General features: G+C 41.0%; 1 protein-coding gene across 1 annotated transcript; it reads right to left on the reverse strand.

Annotated features, from left to right (window-relative positions):
* Positions 1-419: 419 nt before the first annotated feature.
* On the reverse strand, positions 420-19,848 carry ATP6AP2 (ATPase H+ transporting accessory protein 2). The gene is made up of 9 exons (XM_043896788.1): positions 19,640-19,848; positions 15,115-15,245; positions 13,397-13,528; positions 8,306-8,401; positions 8,014-8,151; positions 5,975-6,028; positions 4,760-4,909; positions 3,729-3,848; positions 420-1,474 (listed from the first exon to the last, which is right to left on the reverse strand). Exons 1-9 carry the CDS (start codon positions 19,677-19,679, stop codon positions 1,280-1,282), a joined length of 1,056 nt encoding a protein of 351 aa, XP_043752723.1. The 5' UTR covers positions 19,680-19,848; the 3' UTR covers positions 420-1,279.
* Between the last annotated feature and the right edge of the window lie 207 nt (positions 19,849-20,055).

Below are 20,055 nucleotides of genomic sequence, written 5' to 3' on the forward strand. Positions count from 1 at the left end.
GGGGCAAGGCAGCGTAACTCTAAAATAACTACATAAGCATGAAGCTTAAAATTTTAATTGGGTAAGTCATAAGCTATAAGACTTTAAAACTAACCCTTAAGCCTTTTATCTTATTAGATGGTCCTTCATATTCTAATCAGTATTTAATATCTGCAGAGTCACTTTTTTAAACACTATAGGGAAATTTAAGCCTTCCCCACCTCAAGTCTAGTGTGAATTTATCATATTCTGTATAAATTCAATAATAAGCGTAGAAAGTAAAGTGTCTTCCTCATATTGGTAATGAATCAATCTCAGGAGGTGCAGCGGGAATAAACAAATGTAAAAAAAAAGTTTGTATAACAAAACAGCCAATTATGATCAAAACCCTGTTTAGGTTTTTATAATATAAAATAGATGTAGTATTGAAATGACACAAATTTTGAATCATTATTATCTTTATTTGTCACTCTTTATAGACATTGGTCCACTTTCACATAAAAAGTAGGGAGTATCTACTTCCACTTAACATTCTATGTAGAACAATTTTGTACCGTAAACCAGAGTAACTTACACAAGGGGAAAAAATGACTGAAATCATGCCCCAAGATGTCCCCCAAATGTTTTTGTGTATATGATTACAAGTGTCTTAACTCCACAAAGCTAGTTCATTAAAGTAGTTCATTCTTAGATTAATGTAGTATGTTTAATATCCACACTTGACCATTCAGATCACCAAACTTTCAGAAGAGATTAAAAAAAAAACAGCTACCATCTGTCAATCAGATGCAATTGAAAATGTGAGTGACTGTGTAAGCACATTCATAGTTAATAGCTGCTTGAAGTTAAAAACCTTTTCTTGTTTCAGAGATATTTACATTAAAACATTTACAAATGGTTCCTAGTATATAACAGCCCAAATGTCACTTTTAACCTGTCCTGTGTAAGGAAGTTAAACATTTCAAATTCAGTGCATTTTCCCAACATAAATAACACAAACTATTCTAAATGTTTTACATTTATTACAGTGCATATTTCCAAATAGTAAATGGAATGAAATTATATTAAATGGTTATATCATCGTATTTAAGCATATTATGGAATCTATATCACACAAGTCAACTCACATCAATACTATATAATTCACTCTAAAAGAACATCACAGGCACACACAAAAGAGAACAAAATTTGATTTTTTATAAATTTAAAGTGTACTATCTAGTTTAAACTACACTAAAAGATTTATTTTAACAGCCAATTTTCAAACCCTCTTTCTTTCCAAGTTTGGCATAAGAAAAGTTCAATCCATTCGAATCTTCTGGTTTGTCATCCTATAGATGATGCTATCATATCCAGGATCCATGTTCCAAATATTGTAACAGGTGACAATCAGAGTCAAGGCCAAGCCGATCATTATCCAAAGTACCAGGTTGAAAACCACTGAATATTCAAAATTATATTTATATGCAAGGTTATAGGGAGTTGAGGGCTCCTTCTACAATAAAAGATGGAAGAATATTAAGTTAGGAAATTATCACAATTTGATAGCTGTGATTCATTTATCTAACAAACATACTAAGTGGCATAAGAGCTACATATATTAGGAACTAAGAAGGAGGAGCCTTCATGGAGAAGGTAAACACTCTGTTGGTAGAAGCAGAAAGTGGCTCAACTGCTTGAGAAAATTTGGCAATACCAATAAAGTTGACGGTGTGCATATATGGTGATCCAGCCAGTTCATACCCTAGGGAACACTTGTATATGTGTAGCAAGACATGTACAAGGATGTCTATCAACAGAGTGGATAACTAGCACATCCGTTTAGTGGAACATATAGCAGTAAAATGACCTCAACTACTCTATCAGCATGCGTGACTCTTAAATACTGAGGCTTTGCTCAGAGAAAAAACACAGTATGATTCCAAACAACATTGTTTAAGCCTAAATGAAGTGAAAGTGTTAGTCACTCAGTCGTATCCGACTCTGCGACCCCATGGACTGTAGCCCACCAGGCTCCTCTGTCCATGAGATTTCCCAGGCAAGAATACTGGAGTGGGTTGCCATTTCCTTCTCCAGGGGATCTTCCTAACCCAGGTCTCCTTCATTTCAGGCAGATTCTTTACCATCTGAGCTATCAGGGAAGCCCTTAAGGATAAATACATCTGTATTAAAACTGTAAAGAAAAGCCAAGGAATGGTTAACATAATATTCGACAGAGCAATTTCCTCTAGGTGGGGAAGGTAGAGGAATAAGACAAGAGGGAGCTTCAAAGGAACAGGTATTACCTTCGGCTTGAGAGTGTTCCATGTTAAAAGTTCTTTAACTAGTATTACATGTTACATACTTTTGTATTCTGTGTGTGGAGGGTGTATCCTGCCAGGGAGGTTTTACAGTCATTTCTGCTGGGTGGGGCCCACCCCTCTTACCAGCTTAGGACCAGGGTTTGTGTTAATTTCTTGGCCCGAGGCTTCCCTAGGAGACATTCCACCACCCCCAACACATACCTGCCTGCACAGCACCCAAGTGGCCTTTCTGTCTCCCTTTGCTGGTGTGTGTGTGCTAATGTCTTTGCGACCCTATGGACTGCAGCCTGCCAGGCTCCTCTGTCCATAGAATTCTCCAGGTAAGAATACAGGAGTGGGTTGCCATGCCCTCCTCCAGGGGCTCTTCCCGACCCACAGTTTGAACCAGTGTCTTTTACGTCTCCTGCACTGGCAGGCAGGTTCTTTACCACTACCACCACCTGGAAGCCCCCTTTGCTGGTAGGTAGGCTATTTTCCAATCTACCCTCTCACTGTGGGCATGGCCCTTTTAGCATCCCAGCTACACAAGGAAGTCTCAGTTCCAACTCCCGACAGTTAGAGAGCCAGTCCCTTGGTAACCCAACTGGCAATGTCCTCAGGATACCCTGGTTATTACACAGTTCTCCACTTCCCCTTACTTTCTTGAGAGTTAAACTATGCACTCAAAAGGGTAATTTTTTTTTTTAATCGGCCATTTCTAGATGGTCTATAGTGGGAAAATTTTTCGGTCTATCTAGCCTGGTGTGTTTTAAACAGAGGCTCTCCCACTCCTATTTAGGATAAAACACTCTCAAACCAGCCATGTCCAGATTGTCTTGAACACACATTACCTTTGAGCATCTCACTCTTCAGTCCCATGGGGCCCAAAGGAGAGTGTCCATAAAAGACTGGGGATCTGACTGCTTTGAGAGATAAAGCCAGCTGTAAATAATGTTCTTGGCCACACGATGCTTCGGCTGTGTGCATATACACTTGTTTTACTAGGGCTGGCACCCTTGCCTATGATCCTCTAAATGCTTAAAAATCAAAGTAAGATCCAGGCCAAAAATTTGTAGAATTGTAGAGAGTGTACATAGCAGGAAAATGAGAGACTGTACCACAAAGACAATGTGCCTCTGAGAAAAGCGGATTCTACAAGTTGAGAGCACCACACTCCTCCTGCACATTAATGTCTGACATCTCCTTGTAATACCTGGATTTGAATTATCTCACCAGCTCTAAGAGATTTGCTTTTATCCATAACAAAGTACATTATCTGATTACAAGCCCAAAGAACTGAGCATCACTTAAAAAACACAATACCTCCTTGAATAAGAAACCTATGTTTTAATCATTTTTCAGATTTACTGACTGCTCATGCATACTGCCCACAGGTAATACAAGATTTGGTGGTTTTTTTAAGAGTTCATTTTACGAGTTTAAAGCATGATCCAAAAATGTACTCACCACTTGTTTTGTCTCAAGGATATTCCTCGTCTTCCTCACAAGGGATGTGTCGAATGATCTGACAGTCACTAACTCTACCACTGCATTCCCACCATAGAGATTGTACATGTCATCTGCAAACTGAAGCGTTATCGGCATTATTAAGAATCTCAAAACACATACTTATTAAAATTTTTGTAAAGCTTCGGTGCACCTACAAGAACAGACACAATTACCTATTGGCTCATGAAATGCAGTCTTAAAATAGGCAAGTCTTAAAGGTTTTGATTATGTTAAAATATTCAGAAAAGTGTTACGATTCAGCTCAAATACTCAGAATAAGAAAGTAGTCACTGAATTTGTTGGTGTATTAATTGGGAGCAGGGAAGTAGAAAAGGAAAAGGAAATCTTCCTAAGTGGTCTCTGGTTAATCACACCTACAAAGGTTTTAACTGAAGCCTCACTGAAGGGCTGCAGGTGAATAACTTCACGGGCAGAGGAAAAGTAGCATTTACTAGTATCTACTACATGTCTGGTGCTGTGCCAAGTGCTGTTCCTTGATTATTTCATAGGGTTTAATGGGGACAGCGTTTCAGGGAAGATGAAAGTCCTGGCAATGGATGGTGGTACAGTTGCACAACAATAGGTAAATGGTAAATTTTACGTTAGCTATATTTTACCATGATGAAAAGAGAAAAGTACTGTACTAGAGTTATCAATCATTTCCTATGCTGCCTCTGCCAGCATTTGAAAGAGAGAGATCTCTGGTAATTCTCTGGTGGTCCATGGTTAAGATTCAGCTCACTGCCAGCCCAGGTTCAATCTCTGGTGGGGGAACTAAGATCCTGCAAGCTGTGCTGCACAGCTCAAAGAAGGAAAGACACATTGATATCCCACTATATACCTGTGACCTACCCACTCCATCCTCAGCCTTCAAAGAAGGTGAGTAAAAGACTTCGATCAGTAGGATTTCACTAAGCAGATTTTCCCATTAGGAAGCGAAAAGTCAAATGGTCATACTCTTAACTGCTCACACCCCATTGATGATTTACCTTTTGCAGAGCATCAATAAGGATCTTAGAGGCATCTCTAAATTGTTCAGAGTCTTCCCCATAATGTTTCCCAATTTCATCCAGGCCTGCTAGCTCCAGTGAGTATAAATCAGGAGAATGATCCTTGGCTAGATGCTTATGTCGAGACAACTTAGGAGAACAAACAAAAGGAGGTGGATAAAGTAATGCCAAACACAGCCAGTTGGAGTTTTCTACCTAAAAGGTATAACAGGGGCACCCCACTGTACCACAGTATGGGCTTCCCAGGTTGCTCAGTGGTAAAGATCCACCTGCCAATGCAAGAGATGTGGCTTCGACCCCTGGGTTGGGAAGATCCCCTGGAGGAGGAAATGGCAACCCACTCCAGTACTCTTGCCTGGAGAATCCCATGGACAGAGGAGCCTGGTGGGCTACAGTCCAGGGGGTCACAAAGAGTCAGACATGACTGAGTGACTGAGTATACATGTCTGGGAGGGTGGCGAATGGAACTGGTTAAAATGGGAGTTTCTGAAATTCAACACAGATCTTAGTTTTTAGAAGCAATTATAATAAAAACTTCTTGTAAAATTTCTTAAAAACCTCAGATATGGGCCAGGGTATGAGAGAACAGGGAGTTGGACCAGTCTGATCCTAGAGAGAGACGAGCTATCGGTGCTCACCTCCCGCACCACTAGCACCACACTTCCACACTCGCCAGACCACCCCCACTGAAAGTTCGGGCAACAACTATAGAAGACAGCACACAGGTTAAGTTTTTCTATTTCATCATAGGATTAAAAAAAAATTCATCCCCCCCCCCCCAAAAAAGAACATACTACAGGCATATTTATTCCCTTCCTGACTTGGCTGACAGCACTGTTAGTCAAAACTGTATTTTCTACTGAGGTCTATTTTAGACCCGAAGATAAAGATACAGTAATTAAGTTTTAATATCTGAGAAGAAATCAACAGGTGAGGACTACAGCCAGGGTGGCCTTATTCCTAGGCCTGTGTACTTTGAATATCTCTCCTAAAAGTAAAAATGCAGACTAATGTGTTAGCATGAGATGAGTTCAAAATCCCCAACACCACCACTAATTTCTCAACTTCCATGGAATCATAAACCTAAGGCATATGTAAACTTTTTGATTGGTTTCATTACCATTCAAGGAATCTCTAGAAATGTCTTCTGAAGCCAGAATAAATGGAACTGACAAATGAGAGTAGCCTACTTACCAAACTTGAAATATCACGTAGCACTTGCAGTTCAGAAAGAAAAAGGAGATCAACCTGCAGAGAGCAGAAAGAAATGAGCATTATCTGAAATATGCATCCAAGATCTGTATTTGCCATCTATCAAGTAAGGCACAGGATGTTACAGACATTAAACACATGAGTGAATTTATGCAACTGTCCTCCATTTGCTAGGTTCATTTCAATTGAAAATGCTTATAGAATAGTACTTCCTGCCCTCAGATTGGGAGAAAATAATAGCAAATGAAGAAACAGACAAAGGATTAATCTCAAAAATATACAAGCAACTCCTGAAGCTCAATTCCAGAAAAATAAATGACCCAATCAAAAAATGGGCCAAGGAACTAAACAGACATTTCTCCAAAGAAGACATACAGATAGCTAACAAACACATGAAAAGATGCTCAACATCATTCATTATCAGAGAAATGCAAATCAAAACCACAATGAGGTACCATTACACGCCAGTCAGGATGGCTGCTATCCAAAAGTCTACAAGCAATAAATGCTGGAGAGGGTGTGGAGAAAAGGGAACCCTCTTACACTGTTGGTGGGAATGCAAACTAGTACAGCCACTATGGAGAACAGTGTGGAGATTTCTTAAAAAACTGGAAATAGAACTGCCATATGACCCAGCAATACCACTTCTGGGCATACACACTGAGGAAACCAGATCTGAAAGAGACACGTGCACCCCAATGTTCATCGCAGCACTGTTTATAATAGCCAGGACATGGAAGCAACCTAGAGGCCCATCAGCAGATGAATGGATAAGGAAGCTGTGGTACATATACACCATGGAATATTACTCAGCCATTAAAAAGAATTCATTTGAATCAGTTCTAATGAGATGGATGAAACTGGAGCCCATTATACAGAGTGAAGTAAGCCAGAAAGATAAAGAACATTACAGCATACTAACGCATATATATGGAATTTAGAAAGATGGTAATGATAACCCTATATGCAAAACAGAAAAAGAGACACAGAAGTACAGAACAGACTTTTGAACTCTGTGGGAGAAGGCGAGGGTGGGATGTTTCGAAAGAACAGCATATATATTATCTATAGTGAAACAGATCACCAGCCCAGGCTGGATGCATGAGACAAGTGCTCGGGCCTGGTGCACTGGGAAGACCCAGAGGAATCGGGTGGAGAGGGAGATGGGAGGGGGGATCGGGATGGGGAATACACGTAACTCCATGGCTGATTCATGTCAATGTATGACAAAACCCACTGAAATGTTGTGAAGTAATTAGCCTCCAACTAATAAAAAATTAAAAAAAAAGGAAAAGTTAAAAAAAAAAAAAAAGAATAGTACTTCCTAACAAAATGGTGATGTTATTCTCCAGCACAGTGACTACCTCTCAATAACTTTATTTTTGATAAAGCCATGATAAAGCATCCAAACTGTAAAGTGGTTTTCCCTCAGGGCATCAGAATATTCTGGCACACTGCAATGAGGTCTTGCCAATAGGCTCATTTGCTCACATCCCTTGAAGAATAAAAGGTGGTAGTCCTGGTCATCCAGAGTAGGTGAGGGGAGGCTACCACAAAGGTGGCATGTCATGTGGTTAAGAGGGTGCACGAACAGGTGAATAGGTGGTAAGGCTGACATACAGGAGTCAAAGGAAGGGTAGCACCCTACACTGGACAGTTGAGAATGAACAGAAAAATGAGGCAACATACCAGAAGAGGCAGTGAATAACAGCTCCCACATTACCAGATCTACCCAGTTCCACCCACTACCAAAGTAGTTACTGTGATTTCTGGCCTGTCGGGATTAATTGGTGGCAACCCTTGCACTAGTACGTCATACTATTTACTATAGCTCAACTCACAAAAAGAGTCAGTTCATGAGAATCATTTAATTTAAAAATTACACTAAAGGAAAAAATGAATCTACTCCAGCAGGAAACTTGTAAAACTTTTCATTTTCTAAAATTTCAAGTTTGCTCTAAAGTCAGAAGCATGAGAAATTAGTAATATTCACTTATTCATTCAATGACTACACTACTTACTTCATTGTTCCTACTCAGAGAATTGAGGGGAAGTGAAGTAAGAACAGAGTTTTCTTGAAACAGTCGATTGCGGAGCTGTCTGAGCGTTACTGAGAGATCTTCAAAAACTGAGTTTGCCTTCCCCACCATGTACACTCTCTGGAAGAAGAATCCAAAATTGTATTACATTCTGCAGATTAATTCCAATATACCAAGGTCTATCAGCATTTTTCATAAAAATCATTTTAAATTTTCATTAAATAATGACAGCTTATTTTTCAAAGCATTTAAAATAAAAACTATCACAACTTACTTCCTCACTGGGAGCCAACTGCAAAACCACAGGAGTTTCTTCAGAAAATAAGGAATGAATGGAATTTGCCACGCTGTCAAGACTAAAAGGAACTGCCTGAAATTTAAGAGTGAGACTTTAATTATTATCTGAACCCAAGTAGGAAGAAAAATCATTTAAATAGTATTAAAAAGGGAGCCTTAAAAAAAAAAGTACCAGCATTTTCTATGGACATTTAAAAGACCCAAATCATATCCAAATACAAAGATCCTGTTTGAGGATACTGAAGATTAAACAGCCCCCTAGTGGGCCAATGAGTTTGTGTCTCCGAATGTGCCTAAATAAGAAAACACTTGCAAAATTAAGGACAAAACACTATCTTGTGCAAAGCTTCACTTTCAGGTGGTCATGCATGTGCTCAGCCCCTCAGTTGAGTCCAACTCTTTGTGACCCCATGGACTGTAGCCCACCAGGCTCCTCTGTCCATGGAATTCTCCAGGCAAGAATACTGGAATGGGTTGCCATTTCCTCCTCCAGGGGATCCTCCTGACCCAGGGATCAAACCCATGTCTCTGGCATCCCCTGCACTGACAGGCAGGTTCAGTTGGTCATTCAGGTATTTTTTAGCAGGAACACATTTGGTTTCAATATTGACAAAATGTGCCACAATGAATGCATATTCTACAATAATTTATTAACTTGCATTTAAGAGGTGAAGGGAATTTGAAGACTTGAATTTGATTGAAAGAAACAGACCTCATTTTTCATTTCAAAACTTTCAAAATGTTTACAGGATGGGAGGGAGGTTCAAGAGGGAGGAGACATACATCTATCTATGGTTGATTCATGTTGATGTAGAAACCAACATAACATTGTAAAGCAATTATTCTCCAATTAAAAATAAATAAAATTTTAAAAATAATTTTTTAAAAAGGAAAAAATATTTAATATGGTGTAGGGTTTAGTCTTCAGATAGACTGAAGATTCCTAGGCAAGGGACAAAGTATGTCACAATAAATTTGAATGTGAAATTTATCTTGGGACCACATGGTATTAATAAACTGAAATTGCCAATTATGATAAAATGTACTTTTTCCCCTGAATTTCTTGTTAAAGTGTAACATACATATGGGGCTTCCCAGATGGCTCAGTGCTAAAGAATCTGCCTACCAATGTAGGAGACACAGGGTTTGATCCCTGGGTCGGGAAGATTCCCCTGGAGAAAAAAATGGTAGCCCACTCCAGTATTCTTGCCTAGAAAATTCCCATGGACAGAGGAGACTTGTGGGCTATAGTCCCATGGGGTCACAAAGAGTTGGACACAACTGATCACACACGCACACAACATACATATAATATGGTGCATAAATCTTGGCTTGGCAGTTCAGGGAGTATTTATAAATGGATATTCATATAGCTGCACCAGATCAAAATAAAACATCAGCACCCTACAAGCCTCTCTACCCACTCCCTCCACCCCCAAGGGTAATCAAAATTCTGACTTCTATTCCCATAGACCTGTTTCTGCCCCCACATTGTTTTTTAAAAGAATGGTAACTTTTCCCCTCAAAAAGTATTTTATTCTCATCATTATTAAAGCAAGCAATATGGTAGCAATGTTTTTGTTTTAATGGCGATTTCTCAGAGTGATTTTTTTCAGTAGTTTCTTCTACTCTTAAAAGGTTCATGTTTATAAGCACATTAATGTGGATCAGGCAGAAATAAATGTGTTTAGTAACTGTGAAGTGAAATTAATTTTTTTCTCTTACTCAATGCTTATCAACTCTTCCCCAGATTCTCTTAAAATAAGTTAATGAGTAACTGAAGATGGGGAACAGAGTTCCAACTTGCAAAAGCATCCTTTTTATAAGCATCCCGAGTGCCACAACGTGCCACAAACGTGCTCCTTTTGCAATCCTCACAGTCAACTTCCTTGGGATTTGGAAGGGATATGAGAACACGTAACACAAACTCTCCAGCCTCATTTCACCTCAGTGGCATTCATAGCAGGAAAGTTGAAGATTAAAGGTGACATGTCCCTAGCAATCAAACTGGAGAAGCTACTGAGTCAGGTGAACGCCAAACTGGGAAGGAAAAAAGGATACAGACCCGCTAAACTGGAAAGAAAGAAAAGCTCATGCTTAAAACTGTATTATAAGGATATGCATATGTTTGTCCTAGAGAAAACAGAAATTCTGTATCTATAGGACTTGAAACTAATGATAACAGCTAGCTAATCAAATAGAAGCTTCATTAAGTGGAATTCTAAAGCTTTTGTTTGTTTTGAGGTGGATTTTTCCCTTAGAGGCACTCAGTCAGGGTCAAGCAATAACATGAGCTCTTTTCACAGTTTCTACTCATGTAAATTGAAGCTACTCTTTTTAAAATGTTTAATTTCGGATTGTAGGCTAATGAAAATCTGAAGGGCATTTTGGATTTTTAATATATTTTTTAAAAGAGATCTTCTATAGTGATTTTCATAGAAAATCACACACAGCAAGCTACTTAATAATCTTTGTGAAGACTAAGAAAAATGTTTTAATACACCTTTCATTTTTATTGTTCCCTTCCATTTACTCTGAAATTCTTCTGGTTTCTTTAGCTCACTAATTTCCAATCTTTGAAATTATCTAACATGTGCATTTAAGGTTATAAATTTCCTTCTCACCACTTTAGCCGCACCCCACAATTTTAAAAATATATGGTACATTTTCAGTTCCAAATAATTTCAAAATCTCTGCTGTAGTTTTCTCAACCCATGAATTATTTAGGACTGTGTCTGTTCCAGTATCTTTTCGTATTGACTTTTAAAAAATTTTGTACACATGCCACTTAAGAGACCAGTAGTTCTGTAAGATTTTTTATGAAAATACGTTTGCCCGTTTCCATTCCTCTGAGGTACTCACTCTCTTTCCTCCATCTTTTTTCTTCCTCACTTCAAGTTAATTTTTTTCAGTTTTATTGAGATAATTGACATACATCACTGTATAAGTTTAAGGTGGATGACATAATCATTGTGAAATTATTACCACAGTAATAATTACCATCACCATACAGATCCCAAAAAGAGAAAGCAAAAAAGAAAATTTTTTTCCTTATGAAGAGAACTTAGAATTTACACTTTTGACAACTTTCATATGTTATCACACAGCAGTGTTAACTACACTCATCATGCTGACAACATTACATCCTTTGTAACTACTTGTAGCATTCACTTTCAAATCCTTTGTTTCCTTTTCTTTTAACCACCATCTCTAAATAATGTGTTTATATTGCTACATCTTGATTTTTCAATTTTAGGCATTACCTATTTACTGCCCATTATAGCAGATGAGGATTAAGCTCTCCCACATCACCAACCAGAGCCCTATCTCCTTATATGCAGGTTCTCTCTCTGCACCTTCCCAATAGCTATATCATAAGTCATTTTATTATGTCTACTTAAACAGTATTCTCAGCCTAGCTTCATACTGTGCAATTACTGCTTTTCCCTTCTTGCACTTCTAATCCCCAGTGGCAATGATGAGGAATTTGCTACGATTTTACTCGCATTCCTTTGTCATGACAGTATCTTTTCTCGTTGCTAAGACTGTCAGTGTCCTTGACGGGTCTTCAGTTTCACTCATATTTAGGTGTTGATTTGCCTTTAGCCCACCTCAGTGTGCTCTAAACCCGAGGACTCATATCTCGTGCTTGTTTCTATCATTTGCAGTCATTTTGTAAAGGTATCATTTTGTTATTTTTTCAGATTTAACTGCATTGTGGTCAGAGAAGGTAGTTTATATGATACTGATAGTATCTGTTGCGCTTTGCCTTGTGGCCTAACACATGGTCATTTTTTGGGTAAAAATGTCATGTGCTTGGAGATATGTATACTAGACCACAGGAAAAGTCTGAAAAAAATCCCCCCTCCCAAATCAGCATCTTTTGACCAGTGTTATAATGCAATGAAATTAGAAACTGAATAATTAAAAGTTATCCTGAAAGAACCCACATGTTACAACACTTTTAAATAACTCATGGGTTAAAGAAATCAACATAAATTACAATATATTTTTAAGTGGAAATGAAAGTACCACATCTAAAAAATAACTTTTAACTGCCTCTAGTTTCTCACCCTTCCTTTAACTTTCTCACAATTTTAATATATGTATGTATTTTCAAGCCTCTTTTTGAGACTGGTTTATTATCTGTAGTTCTAGGGGGATGAATTCTATTTGTTGGACCTGCTGACTTTCTCATGGCATTTTTTTCCTCTTCAAGTGTTTTGGTAAATTCAACTCTTCAATTCTTTTTTTTTTTTTTTTTTTACCACAACAGCCCTGGATTGTGGACATATCTGTGTGGGATGGATTGTGTGAATTTGAAGCAGATAACTGTACAGTGTAAGCCCATAGTTCAGATTTCTCATAGGGGGCTCTTTGGGTTCCACAGCTAAGGGTGGCAAGGCAGCTCCTCTGGGGTAGCCCTGGGGCAGCTGGGGCTTCCTTTCGAGAACAAGACAGCATTTTTATAGCTCCTGGCTTTCTGTAAGGAACACAATTTCACCCTCAGCTCCTGCTCATCACTGTGGCTTCTATATTTTCTAATCACATCTGGCACCTGTGTATATCCCTTTCTTGCTTTCAATTTTAGTTATACATGTAAAGATGTTTGCTGACTTCCATATGCTTACAGTAGAAGGAGGGCCTTTCACAACAGTTCAGTCAGCCATATTGCCTGAAAAGCCAGTAAAAGAATAAGTGAGCCAGCAAAACTGCCCCCAGTCTTTTCCTTACCAAAACAAATGATAAAATTCTGAAGGGAAGGTGATGAAATAATGCCCAAGAATATGTCAACAGGTTACACCCTCAATTGATTTCTCTTTTTCAACCCTCTGACTATTCTCAGAGCGGGGCAATTTCTTGACCTCTTACACTTAGAAATACTCTCATGCATAGCAAGCAGCCAAGTTTCAATCAATCTGCAACCATCATATAATTTTTAAAAAAACTGCATTTTATTTATCAGGGCATTAAAAGAAAGACGAGTGCTTAGAACACAATCCATAGTGACAGCTGACAAGACAAAATGTTAAATGCATCCCTTTAATTCTTTATGGTAAATACTCACATTCTCCAAAGGGTACGAAATGACACTGCCTGGGGGTAGAGCAAGCTTGTCCACTCCTTTCACCATCACCATAACAGTAGCTCGAGGACGGTGGAATAGGTTACCTACTGCAAGGCCTGGCCAAGAAAGGTCCTGCATATTGAAAAGCATGAAACTGTGCTTAATTATCAATTCAGGAAACCATTTCCCCAGTAACATCTGACAAGCAGAGTTAAGGGGTTCTGGGATGATACCAGCAACGAAAACTCATAGGGACAGCAAACGTCTTATTTAAGGCAGTAGTTGCAATCTCCTAATTGAGGATGCTGAGTTCTACCTTCTTCATTTTAACTGCTACAGACTTGAAACAGTCAAGTCTAGTAATAAGTCATCTCAAACCTTCTGTGGAAAAAAGCAGGCAAGTGAACAAAATGTAGGTACTTTCCAAATTCCAGATTATGAAATACTTTCTCCTCCATGTAACTGTGGATATTTTCTTCCCTCACATCATCCTTTGCCCTTATCTGCTACAATATCATGTTTCTCTTTCACAGTGACACAGCAAGACTACCATTACAACATTCTCTTTAAGCACTTTATAAATAAAATTCCTGCTGAAAGTGACTTGCAGTTTAGTAATAATTACTTCTAAAGGTTATTTTGACAGCCATTTGTAGTCAAAATTAAGTTCGTAAAGAACAAGGTACAAATTTCATATTTAAATGTAAACAACCAGTCACATTCACGCAAGGAGCTCCACCCAGAGGCCCAAACGAAAGGCAGTTCCTGTGCACAGCTTCTGGTTTCAAGGGCACTCAGGACCCAGGAAGAACATTCCTCTGAGTGATTCATGATGTCTAGAGACCACCTCAAAAGCATCAAACCTTAAAGTGGGAGGAGACAGGGAGATAGAACAAACTCCATCTCCTTTCTTCCAGCCCTGAGCTTTAAGCTCTCTCATGCTGACTGGATCTAGGCCCCTCTCTGCAACAATCACACATAAGCAGTCGGTTACTACAACAGGTTATGACTACTGACCACATTATTTTCCTAAACTCAGGTAAGATGCATATACATTGCATCATTCATAATAAATTGCAATGGGCTGAATGCTTGTATCCCCTCGAAACTCATGTTGAAATCCTAACCCCCTCCAAAGTGATGGTATTAGGAGGAGGGGCCTGAGTGAGGGAACTAGGTCATGAGGATGGAATCCTTATAAATGGGATCAGACCCCTTATAAAGGGGACTCCAGAGGGCTCTCTCTACCACATACAATAAGAAGTTGGCACTCTGCAACCTGGAGAGGATCTTCACCATGCTGGCACCCTATCTTGGACTTCTAGCCCCTAGAACTGGAAGAAGTAAGTGTTGTTGTTTATAAAACACCCAGTCTGTGGTACTTTGTAATGGCAGCCTCAAATAAGACACAAATCTATCATGTGTACTGGAAAAAACCAATAAATTTATACATCCTATTAACAGTACGACAGATGCATTCTCTAATATAACAAAGGACGTCACTACTATGAATAAACAATTACATGGTTAATGTTTTATAATGCTTTGCTTTCATAACCAAGCTTGAAACACTTACCTAAAATCTCCCTGACTACAAATAAATTTTTTACTTTTGTAATCTGTACCTATGTCTGCCTGCTGCTTTCTTGGGCTATTAACAGAAATCAACAAAAATGCTTTCAGAAGCAGCTCCAGATATTTTTTTAAAATACACATACCTCTTTCACAGAGAAGCCCATTGACAACGCAGCCACGTCTGGGATTCGCTCTCCTGGGATAGGCCAATTTCCATTCCGGAAAACAACAGATCCTGGTGATCTTAATATGCTGAATTCGTTCCCTAAGATACCTGAAAAGAAAACAGATTAATAATCAGCATCACAAAATTTCTGCAACTACACTGAAAAAATTTAATTACATACTTTCCCATTCTCCATTGACTTAGCATACTAAAATGTTGACTGGACAAAATGCTGAATCCTAAAGATCAACAAATTCTTTTACAGAGTATCACTGCAAGAATTTAAGTCCATACCTTCTGCTGTAACAAAGTTACAGCAATGAAACAGGATTCTCATAATGATGTAGATGCCTTCATGCAGATGGCCCCTAAATAGGGGCATGTGACAATTTGGCAAGGATTAGAAATCAGAGCATTTCTCCAGATTTTCAAGAACAAAAACCAAAACCCTGACCCAGACTAGAAAGGAAGAAAATAAACTTGAAATGTCTAAGTTATTGCTACCACCAATTCTCTCTTCAAAATGCAAATTCAAAAAATTTCTAGTATATCACTCTGAAATTTCAGCCGGTTAGTTTATCTTAGGATAGATCCTAGCTTTCCTTATGTCCCACAGGCAAAGCTAGTGAAATGAGAACTGTCAAATGGGGGGGAGGGTACATATTACCAGTTAGAAGGTATAATACTTCAGACTTTAGAAACGAAGTCCAGGACATAGTATTTCCAACGGACATATCAAGAGGCTGAGAAAAGGTAGACTCCTATACCAAGAAACTAATGCTTCATGCAGGCATCGCCACGATACCTGAAAGGTCACCCATCTGAACACAACTAGTGAATGGAGATGCCACCTCAACTTACAAACCCTACATTTGCCAGTAATCATCTCCATAGTCCCAACATTCTAACCGTTTACAAAGTGTAAGAAGTTGGCTTCCCAACTTGGAACAGACCCTGTACCAGAAGTTAGGTGGCTGTATGGCTGGGGGCATAAAAAGCTGGCCCTGTACAATACGAGTCCCATGAACGCAGGGGTTTCTGTTTGTCTTGTTCACACAATAGCCCCAGGGTTGAGAACAGTGCCTGGCACACTGGTGCTCCATCAATACTTGTTGAGAGTGAATGAATGAAGCTACATCTTGCACTAGCGCTTTTTCCCTCTCAACTGGCTCTTTTATTTGAGCACACAAAAATACTTGTAGGGTGCTCCCATTCTAAAATCCACACCACAGAAACTCTCCTTTGGTCCTACCAGCTCCCTCCCGCCTCTGCTTCCCTTCAGATGAAGAACCACCTTGGAAGAGTAGTCAGCCACCACCTGGCTCCTCTGCTTCTTTATCTCCTATATGCTACCTAACCCACAGCTTCTGACCCCACCACGCCACCGAAATGACTCACCAAATCCCAGAGACAGTTTGCAAGCCTCAATTTATGTAACTGCCCAAAGCGGCTGATTCTGGCAACTCTGTCCTTGAAACTCCTGCCCTGGTCTCCCTAAGCCTGAGCCCCTGGTTTTCCTCCCAGTCCCTCTGGCTGCATTTCTCCTCAGTTTCTTCTCCTTCCCCTCCTTTAAAGCAGTGACATGCAAGCTTTTTAGATTTCAACCCTTCCAGTACAAAGCTTGAAAGTATTCCCAGTATACATATGTCTACTTAAAAAGTATACATTCACAAATTATAATGTAATAATGGGTTCATAGTATATTACAAAGCACGCAAAATCCAGCACACTCCACTGTGGAGATCTGCGGCTCCATTCCTGACCCCCACTGCTTACTGTTCTATGCTGGCTTCCCCCATGCCTGAGCCCATCTACTCTCTAAGGCTCCAAACACCAAAAACACACTCATGGGTCCCAGATTTTTATTTTCAGCCTAGATTCACCTTAAGCCTTCTGCCTAGATATCCAGCAGTCTGCTGAGCATTTCCTTCCAAGTTCCACGGGTGCTTCTAACGCAACAGGTTCAGAACTGAACTGAACATTTTCCCCACACACGCCTCCTGTATTCTCTGTATCAAAGGATGATGCCACCTTCCACCCAGCTGCTTGAATTAATCATCTTGAAACCCTTCCTCAGCACCACAGCTCATCAACCTCTGAGTTCTGTCCATCTTTTCTTCTTCTCTCCCAAGCCCTTTCCCCTCCATGTCCAGGGCCCTCCTCAGGCCCTCCTGAGGCTAGACAGAACCGGCCTCCTTGTGACCAGTCATGCCACTCTCCGATCCAGTCTTCCCAGCACCTTTTCAAACTACAGATCTGAATGTTCACCCTTCAGCTCGACCACCTTCACTCAATGCCCAGGGCCTCTGAGACAAAATCCAAAACATAACACCCAAGGCACTTCACCACCCTTCCTATGGAATCTCTGCAACTTTAACTCCTAGACGTCTCGGCTCCACCAAACTGCTCTTTTGCTCTCATATCTCTGTGCATTTACACACACTGTTCTGTCCAAAAACCCTTTTCTTCCCACCCCAACCGTTCACACATTTACATGTGAGGCACCCAGCCTAGGGAAATTTCCCCCAGCCTCCCCAATCTGGGCTAGAGGTTAAGAATCCTTCGCTTTGGGAATGCCCACCATACTGTGTTGTCATCTCTGAATGAAGATGAAATCATCATGTAAAAAATGAAACAGGTCCTACTTTTGACCTCTGGGGTATCACTGACCAAATCGAATCCTTCTTCAACGTGACGCCCCTACACATTCCATGTGTCCGCCCTTGGCCTTTCCTCTCCAAGCTAACCATCTGAATTTTTTTCCCAAATACTCCTCACGACCTGGTATTTACTTCTAGTTCACTTCCACTCTCTCCCTGATTTGGTATCACCATTTTAAATGACATAGTTTTTCCTCAAATACAGAAGTCAGATCTCTTAAAAGATGTTTTCCATTAAGTCACATTTAGTCACTGTGGAAAACAGTAATTTAACCTCATCTGACAAGACCACAGCAGTGAAGAAGCTGACAGGATCAGATTCTTGGTCTGCATGAACTAGACTTTTCTAGTTAGGAAAGCAGGTTCAAACCATGTACAGAAGCAATTATTTGCCTCAGACCAAAACTTAACAAAACCCCTCAAACCTCACTGAATCACAGGAAGATCAATTATAACATTAAAACATGCATTTCAGCAAGATGTTCAGTTAAATCACAGTACCAAAGGGAAGATCTTTACATTTCCAAAACCAAGTTTAAAAAATTAAATTCTCCTGAAGTACCCAACTAGACTGATCAGAACGACCTTGCCAGAGCCAGAGACGAAAGGAACAATACAACTCTAAAATTCTACAGTCATGAAAACAAGCCAGCTAGCCTCAACACAACACTGGGCACCTCCAGGGATGGAGAAGACCTGTAGACTTCAAAAACAACAAAGGTCTATATCTCCGTGTAAAATTAAACCACCATTCCCAAAGTGAAGTGTCTCAGCACTTCACAGAGCAGCGGCACAGGCCGTCTACAGATTTTTAACCTCTAGGTTTTAAACTGGCACGCTGGGTAACAAGGACCCATTCCTCCAAACTGTTCTCAATGCGGTCTCATGTTCACCACTCTCCGTGCCCCTAGTTCCAGCACCCATCATTCCCACATTCTCACACCTGTGCCACAACAGATACAATAGGAAAGGCCCATCACTGGGCTTTGGAGCCCAGTGATCTGGGTTCAGTCCCAGGCTTGCTGCTTACCACTTGTGTGCTGTGGGTAACTTATCTAGGCTTGACCACTCTCCTAAGGACTGATGCAAAATTAAATTAATTACATGATATACGGTAAGAAGCCAAATAGGAGCTGACTGGCATTCCCCTTGCGGAATACTGGGGAACCTAGATTCACGGAGAAAGCTACCATTTGACATGTGACCCCAAGAACGTGACTCATACCTTAGTTTCCAAATCCTTAAAATTAGGAACTACTGCAAACTTTATGGAGAGGTACTTGGAATTCTCCTTGAGAAAATAATCACACAAAAACAATTATTAATACTCCACTTCCAACTTTCGTATCTTGAAACCGTGGGGAGGGGGAAGAGGAATTTCACCAATTACTGATGACCACTGCTAGAAATGAAGACACCAAGAAAAGCAGCAGCTGAGGGCAGCTGGGACGTCGGCCTCTTCGCAAAGGGCTGCGGTTCATCAGCTGATTGAGAAATGCCTCCCGGTCCTCCGAAGAGCCTCCCGAGGCGGAAGAGGCCGGAGTGAGACAGCTGGACGCGCCTTTCTCGAAGAGGCGGAAGGTGGAGACCGGCTCAGGTGCCCCCACGCAACCCAGCCCAGCCCCGCCCGGCCCGGTCCCTGCAAGCCCGCCAGGCCGCGCCGCCACAGGCTGGCCCAGAGAGAAGATTGAGAGAGAGGCGGCTGGGGCGAGGCCACCGCCGGCTGCCCGCACTGCGGCACCCGCCCCACTGCCGCCCACCCTTGGCTGCCCGCGACCCCCAAGCCCAGCGGCCCTCGGAGCTCCCTCGCGGAGCGCCTCCCGCCCGCCCCCGGGTCCTCACCCGCCACCAAGGACGACAGGAGCACGACAAGCACAACCATGGTTCCGCGGCGGCTGTAGCAGCGCAGGGCGACGCGGAACTGACCAGCAGGACGCCAGCGACCACCACAGCACGAGCGGTGCTGCGACTCCCAGAGGTCGCCCTATCGTCGCCTCCGCGGGGACGGTCGCCGCCTTCTCCACCAATCCCTAGCTACGCCGCGGTTTGCGGGAGAGGCGTAGCTTGGGAAACGTCAGGGTGATGGGCGGAGCCTAACATGATGGATGGAAGGCCCTGCCAATGTCAGGCAACGATCGCCGAGTCGGGCAGTCCCTCCCCCGGCCCGTGACGAAGGGTCACGAGATGGAGGGTAGGGCTGGGGATCGGGGACTGAGGGGGAAGGACGGAACCTGTCAAGGGGTGCAGAGAGCCCCAGA

Source organism: Cervus elaphus, chromosome X, assembly GCF_910594005.1.
Source record: "Cervus elaphus chromosome X, mCerEla1.1, whole genome shotgun sequence".
Taxonomy (NCBI): domain Eukaryota; kingdom Metazoa; phylum Chordata; class Mammalia; order Artiodactyla; family Cervidae; genus Cervus; species Cervus elaphus.